This window comes from Natrix helvetica, assembly GCF_964273705.1.
Source record: "Natrix helvetica genome assembly, chromosome: 1".
Taxonomy (NCBI): Eukaryota; Metazoa; Chordata; class Lepidosauria; order Squamata; family Natricidae; genus Natrix; species Natrix helvetica.
In genome coordinates, this window is record NC_138548.1 from 100,736,349 (window position 1) to 100,760,261 (window position 23,913).

A 23,913-nucleotide genomic window follows, 5' to 3' on the forward strand; every position below is an offset into this window, starting at 1 on the left:
GCAGGGGGTCAGGGCCAGCCAGGGGTGGCATTTGGGAATTTGCCAAACTGGGCAGCATCCTAGCTAGAGGATCGCCCGAACCCATGAGAATCCCCAGCAGCCCACCTCTGCCTGCAACTACATGGTGGATGGGGCGAGGGGCTCAGAAGAGACCCTCCCTAGTTTCTTAGGCTGAAAAGGAAACAGGGGCAAGGAGTTTTATATTTTCTCATATTTGCAAGATTCTGTCAATGTAGCTTTAAAATAAAGTAGACTTAGCTTATCTGGTTGTGATTCCTATCTCGTTAAACCCTCAAGGCTGACAAGGGCTGAGAAAGAGTCCCTCAAAAGACAGACATAAAAAATTGGTTAAACATAGGTGCGGAGGGGGGAAGGAGTTTTGCAAGGGGAGTAAGTTTCTACTTTTTATGCAAGTCATAAATTCTAAACAGGTAAAATACTATTGTCAATGTCATGCTAGTTGATGTTAATAATGAGATAAATCACAGTATTGGTGATATTTTGTTACTACCTGCATCTATATGCTGCTGAATCCAAGGGAGCACCTTGGTCAGATCTGTAAAAACTCCTGGAGTTCCTCTTTTGTCATACTTCCTTTGCAGATTATAAATCCAGCTTCGAGCACATCCTATGCCCCATGAAGTCACTCCAATCAGGGTCCAAGAACCATGCTCTCGTTGGCACACAAGTGAGCCTCCAGAATCCCCCTGCAGGAGAAACATTTTTTTTTTGTTCCAAAAGGAGGCACATCTCAAACAACTCATGAAGTTCTTTAGTTATTGGATCTTACGCATACTCTCTTTTTTGCAAACTGGTGGGACAGCTCATTCCAGCCAGGCCATGTGATAAAGTTTCATAAAACAGGCAGTATTTCCTAGGGAATAAATTAAAGACTTCACCGAAAAGTTGACCCTGGCAAGGGAGTAGAATCCATGTGAGATCCAGTTGAGGTGAGAAAAATATAATTGGTCGGTCTTTATCAGTGAATGGATGCCTTTTTGATGCCTTCACTAAGTTTGCAATAAAAATTACAGGACTGTGGATTAAAGAAGAATAGCTAAACCATTGGATCCTACTGCTTGAATAATATGTCCTGTAAGGATAGGAGTGAGCTGCTTTGAAATTTGGTTTTTTAGAAATGTGTAGATGTGGCCAATATGTAGAGCTATGACTGTGAGGAACCTATTCTCTCTTAATTGTTCAAGGATGCTTCTCCATTCATCAAAAATGCATATTGCATCCCTGTCCTATGCATGACTCTACAGTACTACTGGCCACCATTGCTTTTGAGTTCTATCAACATCCCAGCTACAAACCTCCCTCTAGCTTGGCCTATGGAAATCTGAGTTTCAGTAAAGATAGTCCTCGACTTACTACTACATTTGAGCCCAACATTTCTGTTGTTAAGTGGAAAATTTGTTAAGTGAGTTTTACCCCATTTTACAATGTTTCCTGCCACAGTTATTAAGTGAATTGCTGCAGTTGATAAGTGAGTAACCCGGTTGTTAAGTGAATCTGCCTGCCTCATGACTTTGCTTGTCAGAAGGTCACAAAAGGTGATCCCATGACCATGGGACAAGCAACGGTCCTAAATATGAACCTGTTACCAAGCATCTGAATTTTGATTATTTGATCGTGGGGATGCTGCAAAGGTTGTAACTGTGGGGGGAAAGTCACCATCCACATTTTTCAGTGCCGTTGTCATTTTGAAGGGTGACTAAATGAACTGTTGTAAGTCGAGGACTGTCTGTACTTTGAAACTGTAATTTACATTTGTTCTGGACGCTCTTCATCCTGTAAGTTCTCGATATCTTATGGCACATCTAGAAATTTTAAATAGGCTGGCAAAGTTATTATTATGAAAGCATGAATGTTGATCTCTGAATAAAGGTGGAACATCATAAATTATTCCCCAAAATCTTTTATCTTGTTTGGGGCTTTGATAGTACATGTAAAAGTATTATTCAGTGGTTCCCACTATTCCCTCCCAGAAGGCAGAAAGGCTGAAAATGACTGGCTACAATAGCTACCATCAAGAGATTATCTTCCCGTGAAACTGAAAAAAGCTGAGTCATTGAAGCATTATTATCATTTGCACTACAATACACCAGAATGACTGTCCACCTGCGAAGACTAAAATAGATTGTGCTTATTCACATTTCTTACCAATTTTAAATGCCCTAATAAAAGCTACCTTCTACCAAGTCAGGTATCTGCTTTTTCTAGCTCAGGGCTGACTACGTACTCTTCAGTGGCTAATCAAACAGCCTTGCTTTGAATTTCCACCTGGGAATGAACCTGAAATCTTTTATTAATGAGCCATGGCTTTTCCTCCTAAAAGTTTCCTTTGGAATTTTTCTAAAAGTCCCAAAATGGACCTAAAACTACTATAGTATTTTACTACAGTACTGTGTTTCTTCTTCTTCTTCATCATCATCATCATCATCATCATCGTCATCATCATCATCCACAACAACGATATCATTACCACCAATACCATCATCATCATCACCACCACCACTGCATTCTCCTTAATAAACCTACTGATATAATCGACCAACCTGGCAAGCATCTTTTCCTCCATCTGGAAATCCAGCACACATTATAGTGTGACTCTGAATAGGCCTCCTTAGAGTTGTCAAGATTACAGAACATTGAGTCTGGTCTAAGATGGGCAATTGGACTTCATGCAGAATGTCAGGGAGGATCCCATCTGGAAAAAAAAAAACCTTAGGAAGTTGCATAGCAGTTGCATCACAAGTTGTCATATCGTCATATTCCATCAAGCTTAGGATTGTACATAGGTGCCAGGAGTCTCAAGCCAAGATCTTTGTTTACTCCCTGATCCTTTTTTTAAACTGGTGTTCCAGGGACTGGACCACTAGCCCTCCGAGTACTTCATGTGTATTGTGCCATTTTTTCCCCTCCCCAAAACATTCAAGCATGAATTGAAATGGTGAAAGACTTCAATGTGAAGCCAACAGTTTTCCAACTATGTGTTAAATGGGATCACCATTGAAAGCAGAATTTCTAGCCCTAGATGAAAGGATGTTCATCTGAATGCTGAAATATGTGACATCATTGAACATCATTGGATACATGCAATCATTTTCATAAATTAAGCAACAGAGTAATAAGCAGATGTTTCTGAATATCTCTACCGCAATTTCTAATATTTGCTTATATCCGTGGAAATTTAGCTTTAGAATGCACTAGAACCAAAGCTGAATTTATTTTGGGACTGAAAATAGTATTGAGCATAGACAGAAAACACACTTCGCCAAAACTTCTTAGCTGCATTTATTGTCATTGCCTCCCCGCTTTCATTTTAGCATTATTCATTTTCATTGTTTGCCTCCCACCTTGGCTTCCCGTGGGGGGGGGAGGTAAAGGGGAGAGGGGGAGAGAGAGAGAACTGATAGCACACATACATAAATCTACACTTAATAATGTAGATTTGTGTATGTGTGCTATCAGTTATTTAATAATAACTCCCTTTGAAAGCATGAAATGTGCTCAAATATATATCATTAATTCCTTACTTTCTCTTAAACGACCCCAACCACAGGTGACACATATATATCCTGGGTCAAACTTTTCACGTGGGCCAGGAAGACATACTGGCCATACTGCTGCACCTAGCATTAAAAAAAGATCAAAGTTCTGATTACACATTATTGAATGAATAATGTTAATATGGCTCATGTCTCAATGACAGTTTCCGATGCCTTGGTAGGTATCAAAAGACCCAGTATAGAAAGTGATTTCTACAAAAGTTAAAGTATAAGTATCAAATATAATTTAACACTATGAAATGGAAATACAATTCTGTTCCAAAACGAACACCAAAATAAAATCCAATATTAGATGTCTCTGTGTTTCCTAACTGTTACACCCAAATTTTTAAATTTGTTGTGTTCTTTCCATGGAGTTGTGTAAAAGTACCTGATTTTGTATGATCATCTAATGATAAACAAGTCAGGCACAAGCTTTTGGGTGGACAACTAGGGCCTTACCTTCCCCTCAGGATGCATCTTTTCATCACCCACACTTAATCTTTTGCCTCTAAATCACCCACATCTTTCCTTGTCCAGAAAGCAATTAACATAGTGCTCTGTTCATAGCTGCACTGTAGGTGGTGAAGGCAGAGTAAAAAAAGAAAGTACATACTGTGCTAGTGGAACATAATCATGAGACTTCTTGGGAATCAAGCTATGTAAGGGTACTGATTCCTGATACAACCTACTATGTGCCTAAACGTCCTATAGAGAGTAGTATTAGATTGTTAGTAGTATTAGCTGCAAAGTCATGTCTGACCCATCGTGACCCCATGGACAACGTTCCTCCAGGCCTTCCTGTCCTCTACCATCCACCAGAGTCCACCACACCCACTGCTTCGGTGACTCCATCCAGCCACTTTATTCTCTGGTTGTCCCCTTCTTCTTTTGCTGTCAATCTTTCCCAGCATTAGGCTCTTCTCCAGTGAGTCCTTCCTTCTCATTAGGTGGCCAAAGTATTTGAGTTTCATCTTCAGGATCTGGCCTTCTAAAGAGCAGTCAGGGTTGATCTCCTCTCAATTAGATTGTACAGTAAATTATTTTCCTTTGAATACCACATTTTTATGTGATGACTCAGATATGCACACATGCACATGCACACATATGTAAACATGGGGATCATCTAAAATTAGGATATTACCATATTTGAAGTGACCATCCATTTTTAGAAGAGCAATATCGTAATCCATTGGTTTCTTCCTATTAAATTTGGGGTGCTTAATTATGTGTTTGACACGGAGGGTCTGCTCTTCCTCATCTTTCAAACTCAAATCATGTTCTCCAGCAGTGACGGTCAGCAAACGGAGCAGTGATCTACAGTACAGTGGAGAGTTATAATTGGTAAAAACTGAAGATTAGTTTCTCAAAACTAACTAGCTAACTAATCTTATTTTAGGCAGAGATTTTGTCTATCTATATCTACAGTGCATTCAGAAAGTACTCAGACCCCTTCACTTTTGTCAATTTTGTTATGCTGCAGCCTGATTCTACAGCTGTTGAAATTAATTTTTTCTTCATTAATCTATACCATAATGACAAAGTGAAAATAGAATTTTAGAAATGTCTGTACATTTATTAAAAAGAAAAAAATGAAATATTCCAGTTGAATTGCCTGCTTGTACCTGCTTACAACACAGTGAGCTGCTGTGATTACCCACTGAGTGGAAACAAGGGTTCCTCCACAGAAGTGGTGATTATCTCTTTTCAAGGAAACCTGTATCACAGAGAGCACATACCACTTTAGGAAATGAACACCTCATAACACAAAGAGCAGTAGAAGGCAGAATACACAGTGGGGGTATAATGAATACCGTATTTTTGGAGTATAAGATGCACCTAGCTTGGGGTGGGGGGAACAAGGGGGAAAAATCTGCCTCTGCCTCCAGGAATTTGCCTCCTTGCAGCAAACAGTACAGAAGACACACACTCCTTAATTTAATTAATTTTATTTTATTAAATTTATAGACCGCCCCCTCTCCCCGAAGGTGTTACATTTCAGACTATAATTGTATAGATGCTGTTAAAATTGATGTGGCTTTCTGGAAGTATACATTATTCTCTGCTATTTAAAAGAAGATACAATAATACTGGGCCTCTTCAGATCAAGCATTTATTTTGAAAAGCTTTTTCATTTTGTTAAGTTGTCTAGAACAATAATAAAGCAGTCTTTAAAAAATAAGTCTAACAATTTGAACATTCTGCAGGCACTTAAAGTTATTGATTTACCTCCTTGCAGCAAACAGCAAACAGCCAGATTCAGTTTAGCCTGATTAGAAGAAAAAAAATCTGCCTCTGCCTCCCAGAAATTTGCCCCCCTTGCAGCAAGCAGAAAGCAGCAAATAGCCAGTTTCACCTATTACTGCCTTTGCAAGCCCCATTTTCCCGTTTGCTGCAAGGTAAATTACTGGGAAGCAGAAACCAAAAACTGAGGGACAGTGGGTGGGCGGGGCTACATTCGGTGTATAAGACGCACCCAAATTTTCACCCTCTTGGGGGGTGGGGGAAGGTACTCCGAAAAATACGGTATTATTATTTATTATTATTTATTCACATTTCTAAACCGCCCCCTCTCCCAAAAAGGGACTCGGGGCGGTGTACAGTCCACAATAAATCACAGATAAAATACAAATATAAATAGAGCTATAAATATATGTATGTATGTGGAGGAGGTTAAAATTAAGAGTCCTGTACAGAAGAATAAATATGAGGCTAAAAGCCCTAAAAACAATTAAAACTAAAACATTACCCTTAAAATAACCAGATGAATAACCTGGTATGTAATCCAAGTCAACAATGCCAGATTAATGTCATAAATTCATGAAAATAATTACTGCTGTGCATAATATGAAGCAGAAGTGAACATTAATAGCCATCTTCATTGCCATTACCATTGATAACATTCATAGAATCATGAATATTCAGATGCTCTCAAAATTGGCCTAATACTATCAATATCTAAATAGTTTTCTTCATATGAAATCGATATCATTGTAATGACTGAACATATCTTTTTTTCACATTCCCTTCCTCAGGTTTATAGTGAATGGCAACAGTTGCAGTAGCAGCACTTGGGAGGAAAAATCCAAAGGGGCAGATTATAGTAGAGCATATCATATATGCATATGAAAATGTCCGAACCTGCCCATCAGAACAGCTGTAGTATTTTGCATTGTTTGGTGTTGCCAGAAGCTTAGAAGTGACAAAGTTCATTTTGGGAGAGGAAAATGTTGGTAACTGAAAGAAAAGTTATACTCCCACTGCAAATCCTTTAAAAAAATTTTTTTTATTATATCTGAACAATGTCTTTCCTTTAAGTAACCACGGATGGCCAGTAAAAAATGTGGAGGGGGAGGCAAATCAATTGTTCTCTTGTTTGGCATTACCTATGAGATTTAAATGGGATTTTCCAAATGAGTATGCCTATCTCAGTTTCTCATGATGCAGACAACAGAATTAATGACAATGTTATATTGGAGACCAAAAGGAAGAATGGCCATTGTTCATTACTTGTTCCGTTGCTCTTGCGAAGCATAACATGATGTTCAGCAAAAGCATCGATACAAAAACAAAATCAAAGATATGCAATAACCTAGTTCAGGGGTGTCCAAACTTGGGAACTTTAAGACTTGTGGACTTCAACTCCCAGAATTCCCCAGCCAGCATGTTGAAGTCCACAAGTCTTAAAGTTCCCAAGTTTGGACACCCCTGAACTAGTTTCTTATTAGTGTGATAAGAGTGGGAGGAAATACACTGACCTGCCATGGATGTGATCCTTGTTGTACTTGGCTTCCACCAACAATCCGAGCAAAGTGGTTATAAAAGCCCCACGAATCGCTTCCAACCACTTTCTGCCCACATCTTGAATCTGAAAAGCATAGAAAAGAGACAATGTAGAAAACAGGAATCCTTGGTACTATTCATTTACTTTATTTAATGATCACATCTAAGTTTAAATTGTCCCCAAATGGTTTTCTAAATATTATTTAATACTAAGGTGTATTTTTAATCATATTATTCTTAATGGGGAAGATTCTGATAAACAACAGATATAGAAAGAATTTTCTTCATTTTGTAGAATTCTACAGATCAGGTTAAACTATGCTATTAAAAGCAATTAAGTAGTATCTATATGTGCTCAATTCTAAACGCAAATGACTTAATTTGAAATTCAGTTAGACTAACTTTATGCAAGCCAAGTACAAAACAATCACAAAGATCAGACTTATTATCATATTGAATGTCAAGTCTTTATTATCCACATGGACATATTTATATTTATTAACAAATTTAACATTCTGTTCAAGATGTTATATCCTCAGACCATATAGCAGTGAAATATCACCATGTGGATAAGCCTTCTAAGGGTAAAATATGATATAATTACGAATTTTATTTATTTTATATTAATTGAGTATTTTAGCTATCAGTTCACTGTATGGTTTTTGTGTCTCCTGAATCTTCAGAATAAACTGATCCATGAGTAATTAAAATGCAAAGTAATAGGTTGTAAATTTCTGTCCAGTTATATCCACTTGATTAAGAACTGTTTTTGTTCCAGAAGAGGAATTTATGAATAAAAAGGGAAGTCATTCTACATTGTCCGATGTCCTCCAAGCCTTTGAACAGATTTTGAAGGAAGAAATCAACCAAATTGCTTTCCTCTGTTTTCCATGTATCAAATTGTCTGATAGAATCAAGGAGCTTTCCAGATTGACACAACTGGAGGTAACCTTCTGCATCTTCATATATAAAATTAATTTTTGTATAATAATCTGATCAGGATCTACTCCCAGAATCATAATGAAATATTATCTCATCTACAAAGACCCATACCTCAAAGTTAGTTTTTAAGGCGATGTGTCACTGCCGCTCATCATACAAGGTCTACAGCATATTCTTTTATTGGTTAGATGTATATTCTACCTTTCTTCCAGAGGCAAAAGATAGTATACATTGCACCCCTTTCTCCCCTTTTTTGGCAAAGGATGAGCTGAGAAGAGTACACGGCCCAAAATCATGCAGTGAACTTCCATGGCTCTTGGATATTATAAAAACTCCTTTCACAGTCCTACTCCAGCACCTTAACTATTATACCACATTAGTGTCTTTTGAGTAAAATATATATATATATATAATAAGGAATAGAACCACTATGAAAATAATAGGGGTTGTTGTGTTTTGTCCGAAATCATCTGAAATAGTTGCCACAAGAATTTCCCATATGAATTGAAAGACAAGCTCTCAGCCCAATCGCAGTTCTGCTACCAATTGGTCATCTTATGGCTAACAGGGATAATAAAGAAAATATCTGACTTTGTGAACAGTTGTATGAATCTATCTTTTCCTACTTTTGGCTACAGCAGAAATAAGAAAGAATAGCTAATAAATAAAGTCATTGAGATATGTAAACATAATATTTACTTGGCACAATATAAACATCACTATTTTTACCTTCCGAAAATGATTAGCAATAAAGATGCAAATGGGACCATACCTTGTTGGAGAGCCATTGATGGACAGCTTGTTTTTTGAAGATAGACTGTTCCAAATATAAGTAGAAGGAGATGCCCTAAAGCCACTGGCATGTTCAAGCTGTAGCTATGTTAAAACAGCGTGGAGACCTTTGTAGTAGCCAAAGAAAAACTGTAACACAGTAGGAGAGCACCAACTCGCTCATTAAAGTGCAGGTTACTCATTAATTCAGCTGTAAAGCTTTTAACCAGGCATTAGTAATTTTTTTCACATTTAGCCAAGCCTGATTCCTTTCCAATTTCTCAGGAGACTGAAGTTCTTTACTTCTTGATGTAAACCTGAATCTTTCTCAAAGTGTCTATACATTAAAAGGAACAATAAAAAGAGGCCTCCAAGCTAGACACCACACAATGGCCTCATGCCAATGTAACTGATGATTAACAGCTCTGATTTCATTATAGTTGTTTCCAAGGTTATCCCATGTTATTTTAAAAAAAGAGTTAATTTTCTGTATTTAAAGATCTGACAGCAAAGGAACCGTTCATGGTGATGCTTTTATCTAAATACAGCGTCCTCGCTCTCACCACTGACTGGGAATTAGGAGAGGTGAGGCCTTTGATGCTTTGAAGCCACAGATTTGGAGAAGATAAACTAAGAACTATTCAGTAGGTACATTTCCAAATGTAGGTGGTTAGGATTGCCATTTAAGAGCATGCTTTCTATGGAATTCCTACTGAAATAATTGTGCAAAATATGTCAGGGTTCCAAGTAACAGCCCATATGAAATCAAAATTCCAAGGCAGGCTTCCTCAAAGTACAGATTTATTAAGCATGTCATATTGGCCCAGCTAGTGAAAACCCAAATCTGAAGTTCCCCAGGTTTTCCTCACCCAGTTCAAAGTTCTTTCCCACATCACACACAACCATCACATGCCCCAATCAGGCCTCTTTCTCCATCCCGGATGCCTCCCATCCAGCCCCTCCAGGTACTGATGAAAGCGTCCTGTCTATGGAGATTCTCAGTCATCCAGGTGAGAGGTGGGGTTGCTGCTGGTTCGGTCCGGATCAGGCGGCGGCAGGAGGCTCAGCCCACTCACCCAGATGTTTCTGCACATGCGCAGAAGCATTGTGTGTGCACACGAGCACGCGTGGGAATGCACCCGAACTGGTAGTAAAAAAATTAGCAACCCACTTCTGATAGAGGTCATGGTTATTCCCAAAGGTGCTTTTTCAAAAGGCAACTGAACTTCCTTTGTTTTTGGTTGAAGACATTTTGCTTCTTGTCCAAAAAAGCTTCTGAGTCAGAAATGAAGAAGCTTCTTAAATGTGAAGTGAAAGATCTTCAACCAAAAACAAAGAAAGACCAGTTGCCTTTTTAAAAAGCACCTTTGGATCACTGTTTCCTAGTGTTTAGGCCCGCATCATAGAAAGTTCCAGGACTATGAACTACATGGAAAGTTTTAAAAAAATAAGGACTAAAGTGATGAAAAACCACTTCTGTTCTGAATACTGCATGGATGTTTTCAAATTCAGTCCAAAGGAGTCTTTACTATTTACCGGCAGAGCTTTTATCTAAAAGATGCACTATTCATTCCCTCCCCCCAAAACAGGAACGTTTATTCTATTTTTTCCTCAGGGATGGGCAAATTATTTGCAACTTTCCCAGGGATGTCTATTTTGTTTTTTAAAGGGGAATTGCTATGAAAGAGCAAACCCAACCACTGTAATTTTATGAGGCCAGTTTCTTTTCAAATGGAATGTACAAAAAAGGCTGACCTTTTAAAAACAGTCAGGAATTCCTGTAACATAGATCTCTATTTTGAGAACTGGATGACAAAGAAATACGTCTCATGGGATTCCTCTAAACTTTCCAGAAAACAATCATAGTTGTCATTGACAATTTTGTAAGCATAATGCAATTGGGCTGGGGCTGTTTTTTTTTTTAAAGTCCACATCGCAATCATCTTTAGAGATGTCTGTTCTTCCTTACTGTTCATAACACCTTCATGCTGTGGAACGTTTCCATATATGTTTGCCTTATTGAGAGATTTAGCTGATTCATTCGATCTGACATGTGAAAATCAGTTTATTAGATTTTTATCCCACCTTTATTACTTTATAAGTAACAAACATACCTACATTTCATTCCTTCCCCTCTCTTCTCCACAACAACAACTTTGTGAGTTGGATGGGCTGAGAAAGAATGACTGGTCCAAAGTCACCCAGCCGACTTTCGTGCCTAAACTCAGACTAGAATTCAGTTTTCTCGTTGCTAGGCCAGCATCTTAACCAATAGATTAAACTGGCTCAAGTCTTTTTCTCAAGGCCTGTGATTCCTTGAGAGCTACTAATCTTGAAGAATTTGACCGTATGGGTGAGATCATTTTCCCCTTTGTACAACTCATAAGGACAAAAGAGAAATTATTTCTCTTTTCAGTAATCAAGGCTCTATTTCCTTGTGAATCATATTTGCAGGTGGACAGAACAAAACTGAACAACTGATGTCTAAGGAACATGGGTGGTTAAGAAATGCAAAGATAAATAGATGATAGATGGATGATATATAGATAGATAGATAGATAGATAGATAGATAGATAGATAGATAGATAGATAGATAGATAGATGGATGATAGATAGATAGATAGATAGATAGATAGATAGATAGATAGATAGACGGACAGACAGATAGACATAGGAAAGATGATAAATGGATGGATGAATAGGGCTAAAGCTAGCATGATGGGTTCTGATCTTTTTTTTCTCTAACTATAATTGCACAACTCCCTCATCTATGGTTAAATGAACCATAGTTTACTCAGTTCTCTAGATTCAGATGACATCCTAAGCTAAAACTAACAGAAAGGTTCATGGAACAGTTGGCCAAAATGCAGCCACCTAGTTGTGATTCAGTTTCTGTGCCTACAACCTCTTTTTTCTTTCTGTCATTGTCCCTTCTTTCTTTATCATCTAAAGTCATTCTTGTGAGAAATTCATTATTTGTGAAGAATGCATGAAATTAGTCTGAGCCCATTGATTGGCAAACCTGCCATGGAGGTACAGTGATGGACTTAATACAGGTTACCTATTACGATATTTCATTTGCAAGTCTGCTCTTTCCTTCCAAGGCATCAGCTGACAACTTTTCTTCTAAGATCATTTTAGAATTTGCATCGTTCTACTCATTCCCATCACTCTTGTTTTCATTGCTACTTTATTCTTGATCTATTCCATTCACTGATTACTTGTCTTTCCTTATGCTGAGAGTTTAATCAGACTGAAATGACAGGTTAAGATCATGCATACGGAGGGTTTCTTTCTTCAAAATGGTTGAAAAATAGCTATGAGGAGAGATTAAGTGGAGCGAATTATACTCTCTTTTTCCAAATCCCATTTTATTCTTATGACAATTTTTTGAGATAGGTGGATACGTCAGGCCCAAAATCACTAAATGAGCTTCACAACTGAGGGGGTAAAAGTCTTGAAAACCTCCTGTTACCTATTCCTAATCTGATACTCTAATCCAGGGGTGTCCAAACTTGGGAACTTTAAGACTTGTGGACTTCAACTCCCAGAATTCCCCATGCTGGCTGGGGAATTCTGGGAGTTGAAGTCCACAAGTCTTAAAGTTCCCAAGTTTGGACACCCCTGCTCTAATCTATACATCACATACAATAGTTTCATATATATCCTACTAAGTCATACTTTATTAAATAAATTGCATTTAGCTGTGTTTGAATCTCTTACCAAGCCATACATTGTGGTTTACATAACATAATGACTTGAGATATAACAAGCTAAGAAAAAAAAGGCACTGTGATATCATGTACTGTACAAATTCTGTTATTACTTGCTTGTTTCAAGAAATAAAAGAAGTATGGCTGATGGTTTTTGTCTCCAGTGAAGTGGGTTCCACTTCCACCTGTTCCTGCGTGGATTTAAGCATGCGCTGATTTCAGGAAAAATATATTTGGGCAACCACAAGTCGGCAGCAAAGTGTTTTTTATATCTTGTCTGACATCTTGTGGTCATTCAGATTTTTCAGCCAGATACTACAAATGCTCATGCTTCCATTTGGCGAGCTTAATTCACCCTGAAAAGTTTGGTGCTTCGTTATTTAAAATGAACAATAACAGTTCTGTGCTCAGGAACAAGCTGATGGTCTTTATGTAATATTTTTAGGAGGCACAAGACCTGTAAAGAATAATTATGCAAATTGGCAAGGCTATATTTGGATGGAGCCAGGATTTCAATAGTATTGGTTTGTTGTTTTACTATTGAACGTCACTGGCTTATTTTAATTTTTTAAAATTCAGATTATAAATGCTCCTGACACAAATTAGCAAGAGTAAGATATTTAATGATTAGAGATTATTTCTGGATAATTGATATATGTTACAAAAGTAAAATATTTCTGTATATTAACAATTGATTGAACAAACCACTATTCTTGTGGAAAGAAATATCTTTAAATATCAAATATTTAAACTGATTCCTCTTAAGGACATTGAAATGGCAGTAGCTGAAAGAGGGTGATTGAAAGCAAATCTCAGAAAAATAAGCATTTCTTTTCCCTTCTTCCAAAACAAGTAGGCACTGTCCAATCTTGAGACATATGGTAGGTGGCTAAAATCAGGATGACCTTTACAATCATCCTACTACAAGGTAGGCAGGAATTGCCACTAGACCAGCCAGTTGAAAGTTGATGTTACTTATTTACATATTTTTAACTCATGAAGAATGTAGAGCAATGATTGTTGGGTTTTTTTTTTTACTTCATTGTGTATAAATTTCTAAGAAAAGTATTTCATTCACTGTTTCATTTGCTTTAAATTTAAATTCAATGTAGTTTAATATACCTCTGCTATGGTTTCTTGTATTTTTGTGCATGTTTGTCAGATTAATTTCTGCAACGCGGCATGTTATTTTTCATTTCCTTCTTGTGCATCTGCTATTTGCAGTTTTTAAACTGATGAATGCATTTGCATTATCAGACAGAAGCCTTCTTTTAGAATCAAAAGTTCTGTTTAGCGATGAGGAAGAACTGTAAACTATTGCATTTAAAAATAATCAAAGATAAATTGCTACTTTATTTCAGAAATCCTAACAGTGAGATTGAATTGAAGTTATAGGGCCATGATGGAGAACCTATGGCACGCATGCCACAGGTGGCCCGCAGAGCCATATTTGGTGGCACGCCAGCTGTCAGCTCTGATGCGTGACGGCCAGCTGACTTTTTGCCCTTCTGGAGGGCCAGGGGAGGCTGTTTTTGCCCTCCCCAAGTTTCAGGAAAGAATTAATTTTGACACACAGTAAGAAAAAGATTTGCCATACTATTACAGGGGGGGGGGGTTGGGGGGTGCATCAAAAAATGAGAGTGCTGCCATTTGAAAAATTAATAGAAGGATTAGAAAATTCAGTTGTGCAAAGGTTGTAAGACAGTTATGTAATAATTATCCATTACAATTTACCAAATTTGTTTTGACTGGTTATATGCTATGAAGTGGACACTGATTTTTAAAGCAGCACATTAATAGATTTTCCCCAGGAAAGAGTCTTTAACCATGAACCCATTGCTTTTGAAACTGAATCTACCCACCTATGCTAATCATCCTCTTCTCATATTTTTAATGTTTTCTTAGAATAGTATAAATGCCCTTTTGGCTTCAAAAAGGTAGACTTTGTTTTAAATAGTGTTTAGTGTTATTGTCTGGTGTTTAAGCAGCTCAGGAATTAAGCAGTTAGGAAGGGATGTTATGATCCCAGCTCCTCGCCTTTCTTGACCATGTCTCTTTCAACTTAGCAGAGACTTTGCAGGAGGTGTTTAACCTGTAATAACATCCCTTTTGTTATTTCAGACTGTTTACGGATCAATATATGTGCACATTGAGGGCTGGAGAGAAGGGGGTACAATAAGATGGCATGTTGTATCCATTTGTTATCCACCATGTAACAAAGTTCTGTTGGTCAATTGGATTGCCCTTCCCCACTCTGTTTTCAAAGCCAGAGATGTGTGTTCTCCTGGATCAGATGAGGAAAACATTCAAAGCTGCAATGGGAAGAAAAGGAAAGCTATTCTTGATGCATGAATGCAAGATATGACTGGAGACAGCCCTATTTTAATACTTCGGGACATTTACCAAACCGTGTGCATATCTCTGTATGCTCTGTACATCCCTTCCCTGAAAAAAGCACTCTTAATAACCGAGTTCACACATTGGGTTAACCGAACCCTGATTTAATTGTTTCTGCGTCACATTTCTATGCTCAGGGCAGCTTACAATAAAATGTTTTCAAGAATAATTGTCTGCCTGTTTATTCAGTGTAGGCTAAACTACATTGTAACTTAACACAATGTGTGGATGAGGCCAATGTGTGTCAGAAAAACATATTTAGAGATTCCAGAAGATAAAGTTAGTTCAGTCTATGTGGGCTGAGTTCTACCCCAAATTAAAGTGGATCTGGAAATAGACAAACATCTAATTTTGTTTCCAGATTGCTTAGCGATGAAGCCTTCTGGGGACTTTGGAACTCAGACAAAATGTTCATTGCAGCTGTGACTCACTTTTATTGACATCTCATTTCAGTAAACATTAAAAAAAATGTGCCAAAGGAAATCGCACAGATTGTTGTCTTACACCAGCAGCTGAAACAAAGATGCAGCCTCAGATGCAGGGCCTGAGGCTGATGTTGTGCAACGCAAGGTCAGTTGTCAATAAGGCCCCCCTCATCTACGATTTGATTTCTGAGGGGGAGCCGGACCTTGCAGGGATTATGGAAACCTGGTTGGGCCACGAGGGGGGCTTACCCCTCGTGGAAATGTGCCCACCAGGATACCCTGCATTCCATCAGCCTCGTGCCCGGGGTAGGGGTAGCGGTAATTGTACGGGAAGGTCTGGAACCGAGAGAATTCACTGTACCACAGATATCCGGGTGTGAGTCTCTTGGTGTGAGATGGGGCTCAGGGAGTCAGTTGGGCCTGCTGATTGTATACTTGGCTCCTCGCTATGCATCAGTGGCCCTGCCAGAGCTCCTCGAGATGATTGCAGGGATGGTGGTTGAAACCCCCAAACTATTAGTTATGGGGGACTTCAACCTGCCATCAACGGGCGAGTCATCTGAGGCGGCTCGGGAGTTCATGGCTTCCATGACAGCCATGGACCTGACCCAAGTAATTCAGGGACCCACACACGAGGGAGTCCACACGCTGGACCTTATTTTTATCTCTGGTCAGTGGAAGAGTGATCTGGGAATAGGGGACTTGGTTATTGCACCCCTGTCATGGTCAGATCACTCGCTTCTCCGGCTCGACTTCCCTGGCGCTACCCCCCATCGCGGGGAGGCAGAACCAGAAGGTCCTAGATGCTTCCGCCCCAGGCGACTGATGGAACCTGATAGGTTCCAGACGGAGCTTGGGCCACTTCCTGTAGCCCTGACCCGCTCCCGGATGGAGGACCTGGTGGCCGCATGGAACAATGCGGCGGCCGGGGCCTTGGACCGGGTTGCGCCTTTGCGGCCTCTCCGGTGGCAGCGAACCACCCTGGCCCCTTGGTTCTCCGAGGAGCTAAGGGTGATGAAGCGCCACAAGAGACGCCTAGAGAGCAGATGGAGATCCTCTCTCTCCGAATCTGACCGAACACAGGTAAGAGCCTACTTACGGACCTACCTTGTGGCACTAAGGGTGGCTAAGCGTCGATACTACGCCACTCTTATTGCGTCCGCAGAAAACCGCCCTGCCGCCCTGTTTCGGGTGACCCGCTCCCTCCTTTCACAGAGGCCGTGGGAAGCCCCCTGCAGGGTAGAGCAGAGGAATTTGGGGAATATCTGCAGGACAAAATCGCTCAGATCCGGAGTGAGTGGATCTCCCTTAGTGATCCAGGGGAGACGTCGGAGGCGAGTCTTGAGGGACCATTCTGGGAGGAGTTTGACTCTGTTGCCGCCGAGGATATGGACAGGTTACGTGGGCGACTGCGGGCCACCACATGTTTATTGGACCCGTGTCCCTCCTGGCTTATACTGGCAGCCTGGGAGGTCACACGAGGCTGGCTCCAGGGACTAGTGAACGCTTCGTTGAGCGAGGGGTCCTTGCCGGCCGTCTTAAAAGAGGCGGTGGTGAGGCCCCTGCTTAAGAAGCCTTCTCTGGACCCAGTAGAGTTAGCCAATTATCGTCCCGTCTCCAACCTTCCCTTCTTAGCGAAGGTTGTTGAGAGTGTGGTGGCGCAACAGTTCCCTCGACACCTGGAGGAAATTGACTATCTAGACCCGCGCCAGTCCGGTTTCCGGCCCGGTCACAGCACGGAGACGGCTTTGGTCGCGTTGGTGGATGATCTCTGGAGGGCGAAGGATGGGGGTTGTTCCTCCATACTAGTCCTATTAGATCTCTCAGCGGCTTTCGATACCATTGACCATGGTATCCTATTGCGTCGGCTGGAGGGGATGGGGGTGAGGGGCACCGTATTGCGGTGGTTCTCCTCCTACCTCTCCGGTCGGACGCAATGTGTGTTGGCAGGGGAACAGAGGTCGACCTTGAGGCCACTCACGTGTGGGGTGCCGCAGGGGTCGGTCCTCTCACCTCTCCTGTTCAACACATACATGAAACCGCTGGGCGAGATCATTCGAGGATTCGGGGTCGAGTATCATCTGTATGCCGATGATACTCAGTTATACATCTCTACCCCGAATCACCCCAACGAAGCCGTCGAGGTGATGTCCCGGTGTCTGGAAGCCGTGCGGGTCTGGATGGGAGACAACAGACTCAAGCTCAACCCTTCCAAGATGGAGTGGCTGTGGTTACCGGCGCCCCGCTTCAGCCAGTGGGTTCCATCTCTGGCCATTGGGGGTGAACAACTGCCCCCGTGGATAGGGCGCGCAATTTGGGCGTCCTCCTAGATACCCGGCTGTCGCTGGATGACCATGTGACGGCCGTGGCTAGGGGGGGCGTTCCACCAGGTTCACCTGGTGCGCCAATTACGCCCCCTACTGGAGTGGGACACCCTTCGCACAGTCACTCATGCCCTCGTGACGTCCCGCCTTGATTACTGCAATGCTCTCTACATGGGGCTCCCCTTGAGATGCACCCGAAGGCTGCAGCTGGTCCAGAATGCAGCCACACGGACAATTATGGGGAGTACTAGGTACTCCCATATGACACCGCTCCTGCGCGGGCTGCACTGGCTACCTGTGGCTTTTCGGGTGCGTTTCAAGGTGTTGATTATCACCTTTAAAGCGCTCCATGGCTCAGGACCTAGCTATTTGTGGGATCGCATCCTACCCCACACATCCCTGCGACCAATTCGCTCTCACAGAGAGGGACTCCTCCGGGTACCATCCGCTAAGCAATGCCGGCGGGCAGTGCCCAGTAGTAGGGCCTTCTCTGTGATGGGCCCAACCCTCTGGAACGACCTCCCCCCCGATATTAAAATTACTGCTGATCTCCGCTGCTTCCGTAAGAAACTCAAGACCCACCTGTTCCAATTAGCTGGCCTGGCCCAATCACAATTACAATCATGATCTAATCCCGACCTTCCTGGCCGGTATTTTAAATTTTTAAATTCTGGGGTATTTTAATTGGTTTTAATTGGTTTTAATCATTAGTTAATTTATGACTATTGTACAGACTTTGTGCTTAATTTGTTTGTCTGGGGTTTTGTATTTTTGTTGTTTACTGTATATTTTATTTCTGTCTGTACACCGCCCCGAGTCCCCTCGGGGAGAGGGGGCGGTTTATAAATTTAATAAACTGAAACTGAAACTGATACCACTTCCTTGGAATCAGGGGTGGTGTTGACTTACCTTCCCTACTGGTTTGCAAATGTGAGCACATGCGCCACCTCTGCGCATGTGCGTAGCCTTCTGTGCATGAGCTTTTGGCAAAAAAAGGTCCTAAATGGGTTGGCACAGAGCCAGGGTGGGTGAGTGGGCTGGGCTACCTGCGACTTCCGCTCCTGGTTCAGGCAAACCAGTCCAAACCTAACCCTCTGCTTGGAATGTGTAAAAGGATCCGTGACGTTTACCCTAATTTAAAAAAAACTTAGCTTTTTAAGACAAATACAATTGTTTAAGACAAAAATAATCATTTTTCAACTCAGTCTAGAAGGCAGCTCTATTTTTCTTTGCAATGTCTTTAGAACAACTGTTTTAACATAGCATGTCGACCTAGACTGAATCCTGACAGCTTGCCAACTTCTACAGAATCCATTAGGCAGAAGGGGCAGATGGATGATGCTGTCTCTGCACATTAAGAACTTGGCTTCAAGAAAATCACATTGTTTGCCTTTACGCTCAACCTCTTTTCACTGAGTACCCTTTTAGAAGTCTCGTCAAACGAGCATGCAGCTGGGACTTTGTCCAAGTGACTCACAGTAGAGTGGCAAGCCAAGCCAGCTTGTTTCAGTGTCTCCAAAAAGAGAGAAGCATGAAAAACATACATTAATGCATTCTCTTTTCATGGTCAACAGTGACCAGCCTTGGCTAACGAACAAAACACGAATATGTTTAAAAACTAGCATGTTGGATCCCGCCAACATATTGCTTTTATGAATCAATGTAGAGTTGGGCCACACTGGTGGCAACTGAAAAAACTACCTTGACCTTTCTCTTTTCTTCTGCCCTTTACTGCCCTTTTCCTTTTCGTCCTCGATCCTCTAACTTTTCTTTCCCGTTAAAACAACTTTTTCCTGTTCAGGGAGTCAGTTTCCTATGGTTTTTAAAATCCTTTTAACCCAATGTGGTAAACGTAGCTATGATTAACATACTGAGAGCATTAAAAGGTGATATAGTCACTAAAATATTATACTATCTTCTGTTTGTTGAATAGATATTACTCTTCATGAATTTCTTTGCTTGGTGTGAATAGAACTGGGATAGGTATATGCTGAAAAGGAAGAAAATTTGGGGCATCTGTCATCATTGAAATACAGAGACAGCTGCATGATCTGTGAAAAGTTGTGTGGATGCTAGAAAAGAAATGGAGAACAAACACAAAGCAAGAGATAGCAGGTGGGTGGAAGAGGAGGAGCTGACGTCGCAACGCCATGACATGCGATCTTGGAGCTCCAAGATTGCAGTCGATACTTTTGCCGCTGGACGGCCCTTTTGGACCTAAACCGTCCCGAAGAGATGGTGACAGGGAAGAGTATGTCCTGCTGATCTCAGGGACACCGCAAAGTCCCTGATTGATCCAGGAAAATCTCTTTTTGCCAGCGACTGAAGCGCAGCCATTGAAGCTGCTGAAGTTGGGACAGCTCAGGAACGGGAGGAAAACGGAAAGAGAAAGTGTGTCCATCTGGTGAGGAAATCTTATTATTATAAAAGAGACTACTCCGCCCCAAAAAAATTAAAGCTAAATTAAATTTGAAAACAGAAGAGAACAAGTGGCGAAATTAGACAGTATGTTATCCTTTTTTAAAATTTTCTTTTACGGATGGAACTTTTGCAAATGTTTCTTATTCTTTAAATTGAACTGATTAGTTTTTCTTCTACTACTTTTTATATTCTTTTTTTATACCTATGGATTAAAATCTTTTTCCTTATTTTTATAATGCTGGATTGGATGGGGCTTTTTTTCTTCATTTAATAATTTTGTTTGCTCTAAGCCTGGAATATAAAAAAGATATAAAAGGGATACAAAGAGGGCTGTAATAACAGAGGGAAAGGAAGTAACACTGCCACTCGGAGGCTGGAGGCTTGGAAGGCTTGGAAATATTGTCTATTCTTTTTTCTCTTTGATCATTTGACTTTGCATTTCAAGGTTCCTCAGCTTGTTTACAGAGAGTGATAGTGAGAAGAGCATGGGTTGTTTATATAGGTGGTTTTTGGGAGCTTCATTGGCAGCTGGAGTAATGTGAAAACAAAGCCTTGTCTTGAAAGATTATAAATGAACTTGCTTTAAATTTAATAAAAAGTTTTGAATGCCAGAGTGGCAGTGTTTACAAGTTGGAAGAATGGCGCAACTTGAAAAAGAAACCTTAACATTGCAAAAGATTATGTTTGAAATTCAAAAATTATTAGAAGTAACAGAGAAAATTGAGAAGAGATTGGAGAACATAGATCATAGAATAGTAAAATTTGATGGAAAAATTGAGGATGTTCATCAAATGAAGAAAGTGGAGGTCAGAGTTCTAAAAACGGGGGAAAAAAGAGATAGCAGATGGGTAAGCTTATCTCATAAACTTAAGAGAGAAATGTGGGAAGAAGTGTTTCAAGTGATTCAGAGAATCATCCCTAATTGACTCATTAGGGTTGGGAAATTCAATCTCCAAGATTCCATATTTATCCCAAAGTAGTACTATATATTCTTTATTGAACACTGTGTAGTTCTTGCTTCTTTGATTCTATTTATTTGTTTGTTTGTTTGTCAAACTTCTTATCTGCCCATTTCCTCATAGAGGGGTTCTTGCCCAGGTATGTAGGGTTTGACAATTATATTTACAGTATATTATATATTTTCAGAAAGGTATTATTTTCAAAACATTTTTAGGGAAATTCTCTCCTTGTTATTAGAGAAATAAAAAAACAGAATTAATTAATTTTTGAAGCTCTATCAGTTTTGTTTCAAAGGAGTAATTGCCTTTTGTTGGGCTCAGTGTTTTTTTTTTAAATATACAAATAGTTTGGAAACTAGCAGGAACATAAGAAAAATATATAATGGATACTTTGTCATTGCTTTTTAAAAAGAAAACTATAAGGCTGGAAGACACCTCTTGAAGATTTTGGATGTGCTTGTGCTTACCTTCTAATTTCTGTATGTTTTCCTATTGTTAATTAAACCAATTTAGTTGAAAAATGTAACTATTACTACCCCTCTATCTATCTATTTCTGTCTGTCTGTCTATCTAGTACAGAAGAGAGATCTATTGTGCTTTTATGCCTTTTATTCATTCATACACACACACACACACACACACACACACATACAATATTCATATTTAGGATAATATATTATGTATAATTCAGATTGCAGACCTTTGAAAAGCCCCCCACCCATTGCAATATAGCTATTGCTATGGAAATTATCAGAAAATATATCATATATGTTAAAATTCCTGAAAATTATCTATCCATCCATCCATCCATCCATCCATCCATCCATCCATCTATCTATCTATCTATCTATCTATCATGGAGTGGAATGGAATGGAATAACAGAGTTGAAAGGGACCTTGGAGATCTTCTAGCCCAATGACTTGCCTAAGCAGGAAACCCTACACCACTTCAGACAAATCGTAATCCAACATCTTCTTAAAAACCTCCAATGTTGGGGCATTCACAACTTCTGAAGGCAAGTTGTTCGTTCTCTCTGTCTCTGTCTCTGTCTCTGTCTCTGTCTCTCTCTCTCTCTCTCTCTCTCTCAGAGGTGGGCTTCACATAATTTAACAATTGTTTCACCCAGAATTGAAAAAGTGAGCGCGAGTGCACACATATGTGCTGTGTCATAAACACGGCAATTCTATAAGATGGGATAACTTCGCTTGTGTGCCTTGCACATGTGTGGGCTGCATCAAAAACACAGCAATTGTATAGGATGGGATAGTGCCAGGGCGGGTGAGTGGGCCTAGCTGCTGGCCATAACTACCAGTTCACCTGAACCCATCTGAACTGGCTGAATCCTACCTCTGTATCTCTCTCTATCTCTCTTTGTCTCTCTCTCTCTGTCTCTCACTCTGTCTCTCTCTTTCTCTCTGTCTCTGTCTCTCTGTTTCTGTCTCTCTCTCTCTCTCTCTGACTGACTGTGCGTGTCTGTCTGTCTGTCTCTCTTTCTCTGTCTCTCTGTCTCTCTCTCTGTGTCTGACTGACTGTGTGTGTGTGTCTGTCTGTCTGTCTCTCTTTCTCTGTCTCTCTCTCTGTCTGACTGACTGTGTGTGTGTGTGTGTCTGTCTCTTTTTCTCTCTCTCTCTCCCTCTCTCTCTCTCTCCCTCTCTCTCTCTCTCTCTTGTTAGCTATCTAGCTATCTAGCTACCTAGTTATCTATTATCTCCTAAATGTATATTATTCATTATGCAGAAATTTCTTCATCACTCAATAATATCATGCCCTGTACAAATTATAATTTTACCAACTGTTTTACATGGAGGTAGTGGGAGATATTATCTTTAGGCTTTGTTATATTTTTATATACAACCATGAGGTGGCAATAGCACACTATCAATTATACCGACAGCCATGCTGGTAGGCATTTTAGAAAGTATTTTTCTGATTGTTGTTATTTTCATGCAAGAGTTCTAAAGGTTCCAACAGTGAGCCTTTGAAACCAATGGCTACATGTAATAACAAAGCAATTGTAGAACATATATACAGAGAAGATATTTCTCCCAGAAGCAAATAATTAACGAAGAATGTTAGTAGGAAGTCAAGGAAATTACCAAGCCCCATGAAGCTAGCAAAACAAGGAAGCAAGAGCAACATGGATTTCAGGAAGATTTGTTTAAATAAAAAAAAAATTCAGTACTATAAAATGAATTTCCCAGCTGTAATGAGATAATTAAAGCCTCTCACCAGCTGGACTTATGCCTCTTTTGAGATAAATGTTCAAATGGTTCTTTGCCTTCTTTTCACATCATTTCATAAAAATACAGTTCAAAAGATCAGTTTCCATTGATTTGATCATTATTTTCATTATTTGTCAGCATCTGAAATATAAAGTTCGTAGAGCAGTTGTGAGCAAAATGACAAAGTATCAAATATTTGTCATAATGTTGAATTCCATTGCTTAGGAATGCGAAGGCAAAAAAATCACCGCATACCATTGTGCATTTATGACATTTGCATAGTTGTCTGTAATGTAGTGGCTTCGAGTCACTTAAACAGAATGTTCATTTAGGAGCAAAATCAATTATTAAGCTGTAAAAGCAAAAGAAAAGTATCTAGAGAGAAGAACATTTTACATCA

The 23,913-nt window shown here is 40.0% G+C and overlaps 1 protein-coding gene across 1 annotated transcript in view; it reads right to left on the minus strand.

The window, feature by feature from the left end:
• OVCH2 (ovochymase 2) overlaps positions 1-23,913 on the minus strand; it is a gene marked incomplete at its 5' end in the record, with an annotated part of 68,260 nt that overhangs the window by 28,693 nt on the left and 15,654 nt on the right. Inside the window, 6 exons of the mRNA XM_081945778.1 lie at positions 512-707; positions 2,562-2,713; positions 3,543-3,638; positions 4,699-4,871; positions 5,180-5,271; positions 7,313-7,422. Coding sequence (XP_081801904.1) covers positions 512-707; positions 2,562-2,713; positions 3,543-3,638; positions 4,699-4,871; positions 5,180-5,271; positions 7,313-7,422 — 819 coding nt within the window. The remainder of the gene's footprint in view (positions 1-511; positions 708-2,561; positions 2,714-3,542; positions 3,639-4,698; positions 4,872-5,179; positions 5,272-7,312; positions 7,423-23,913) is intronic.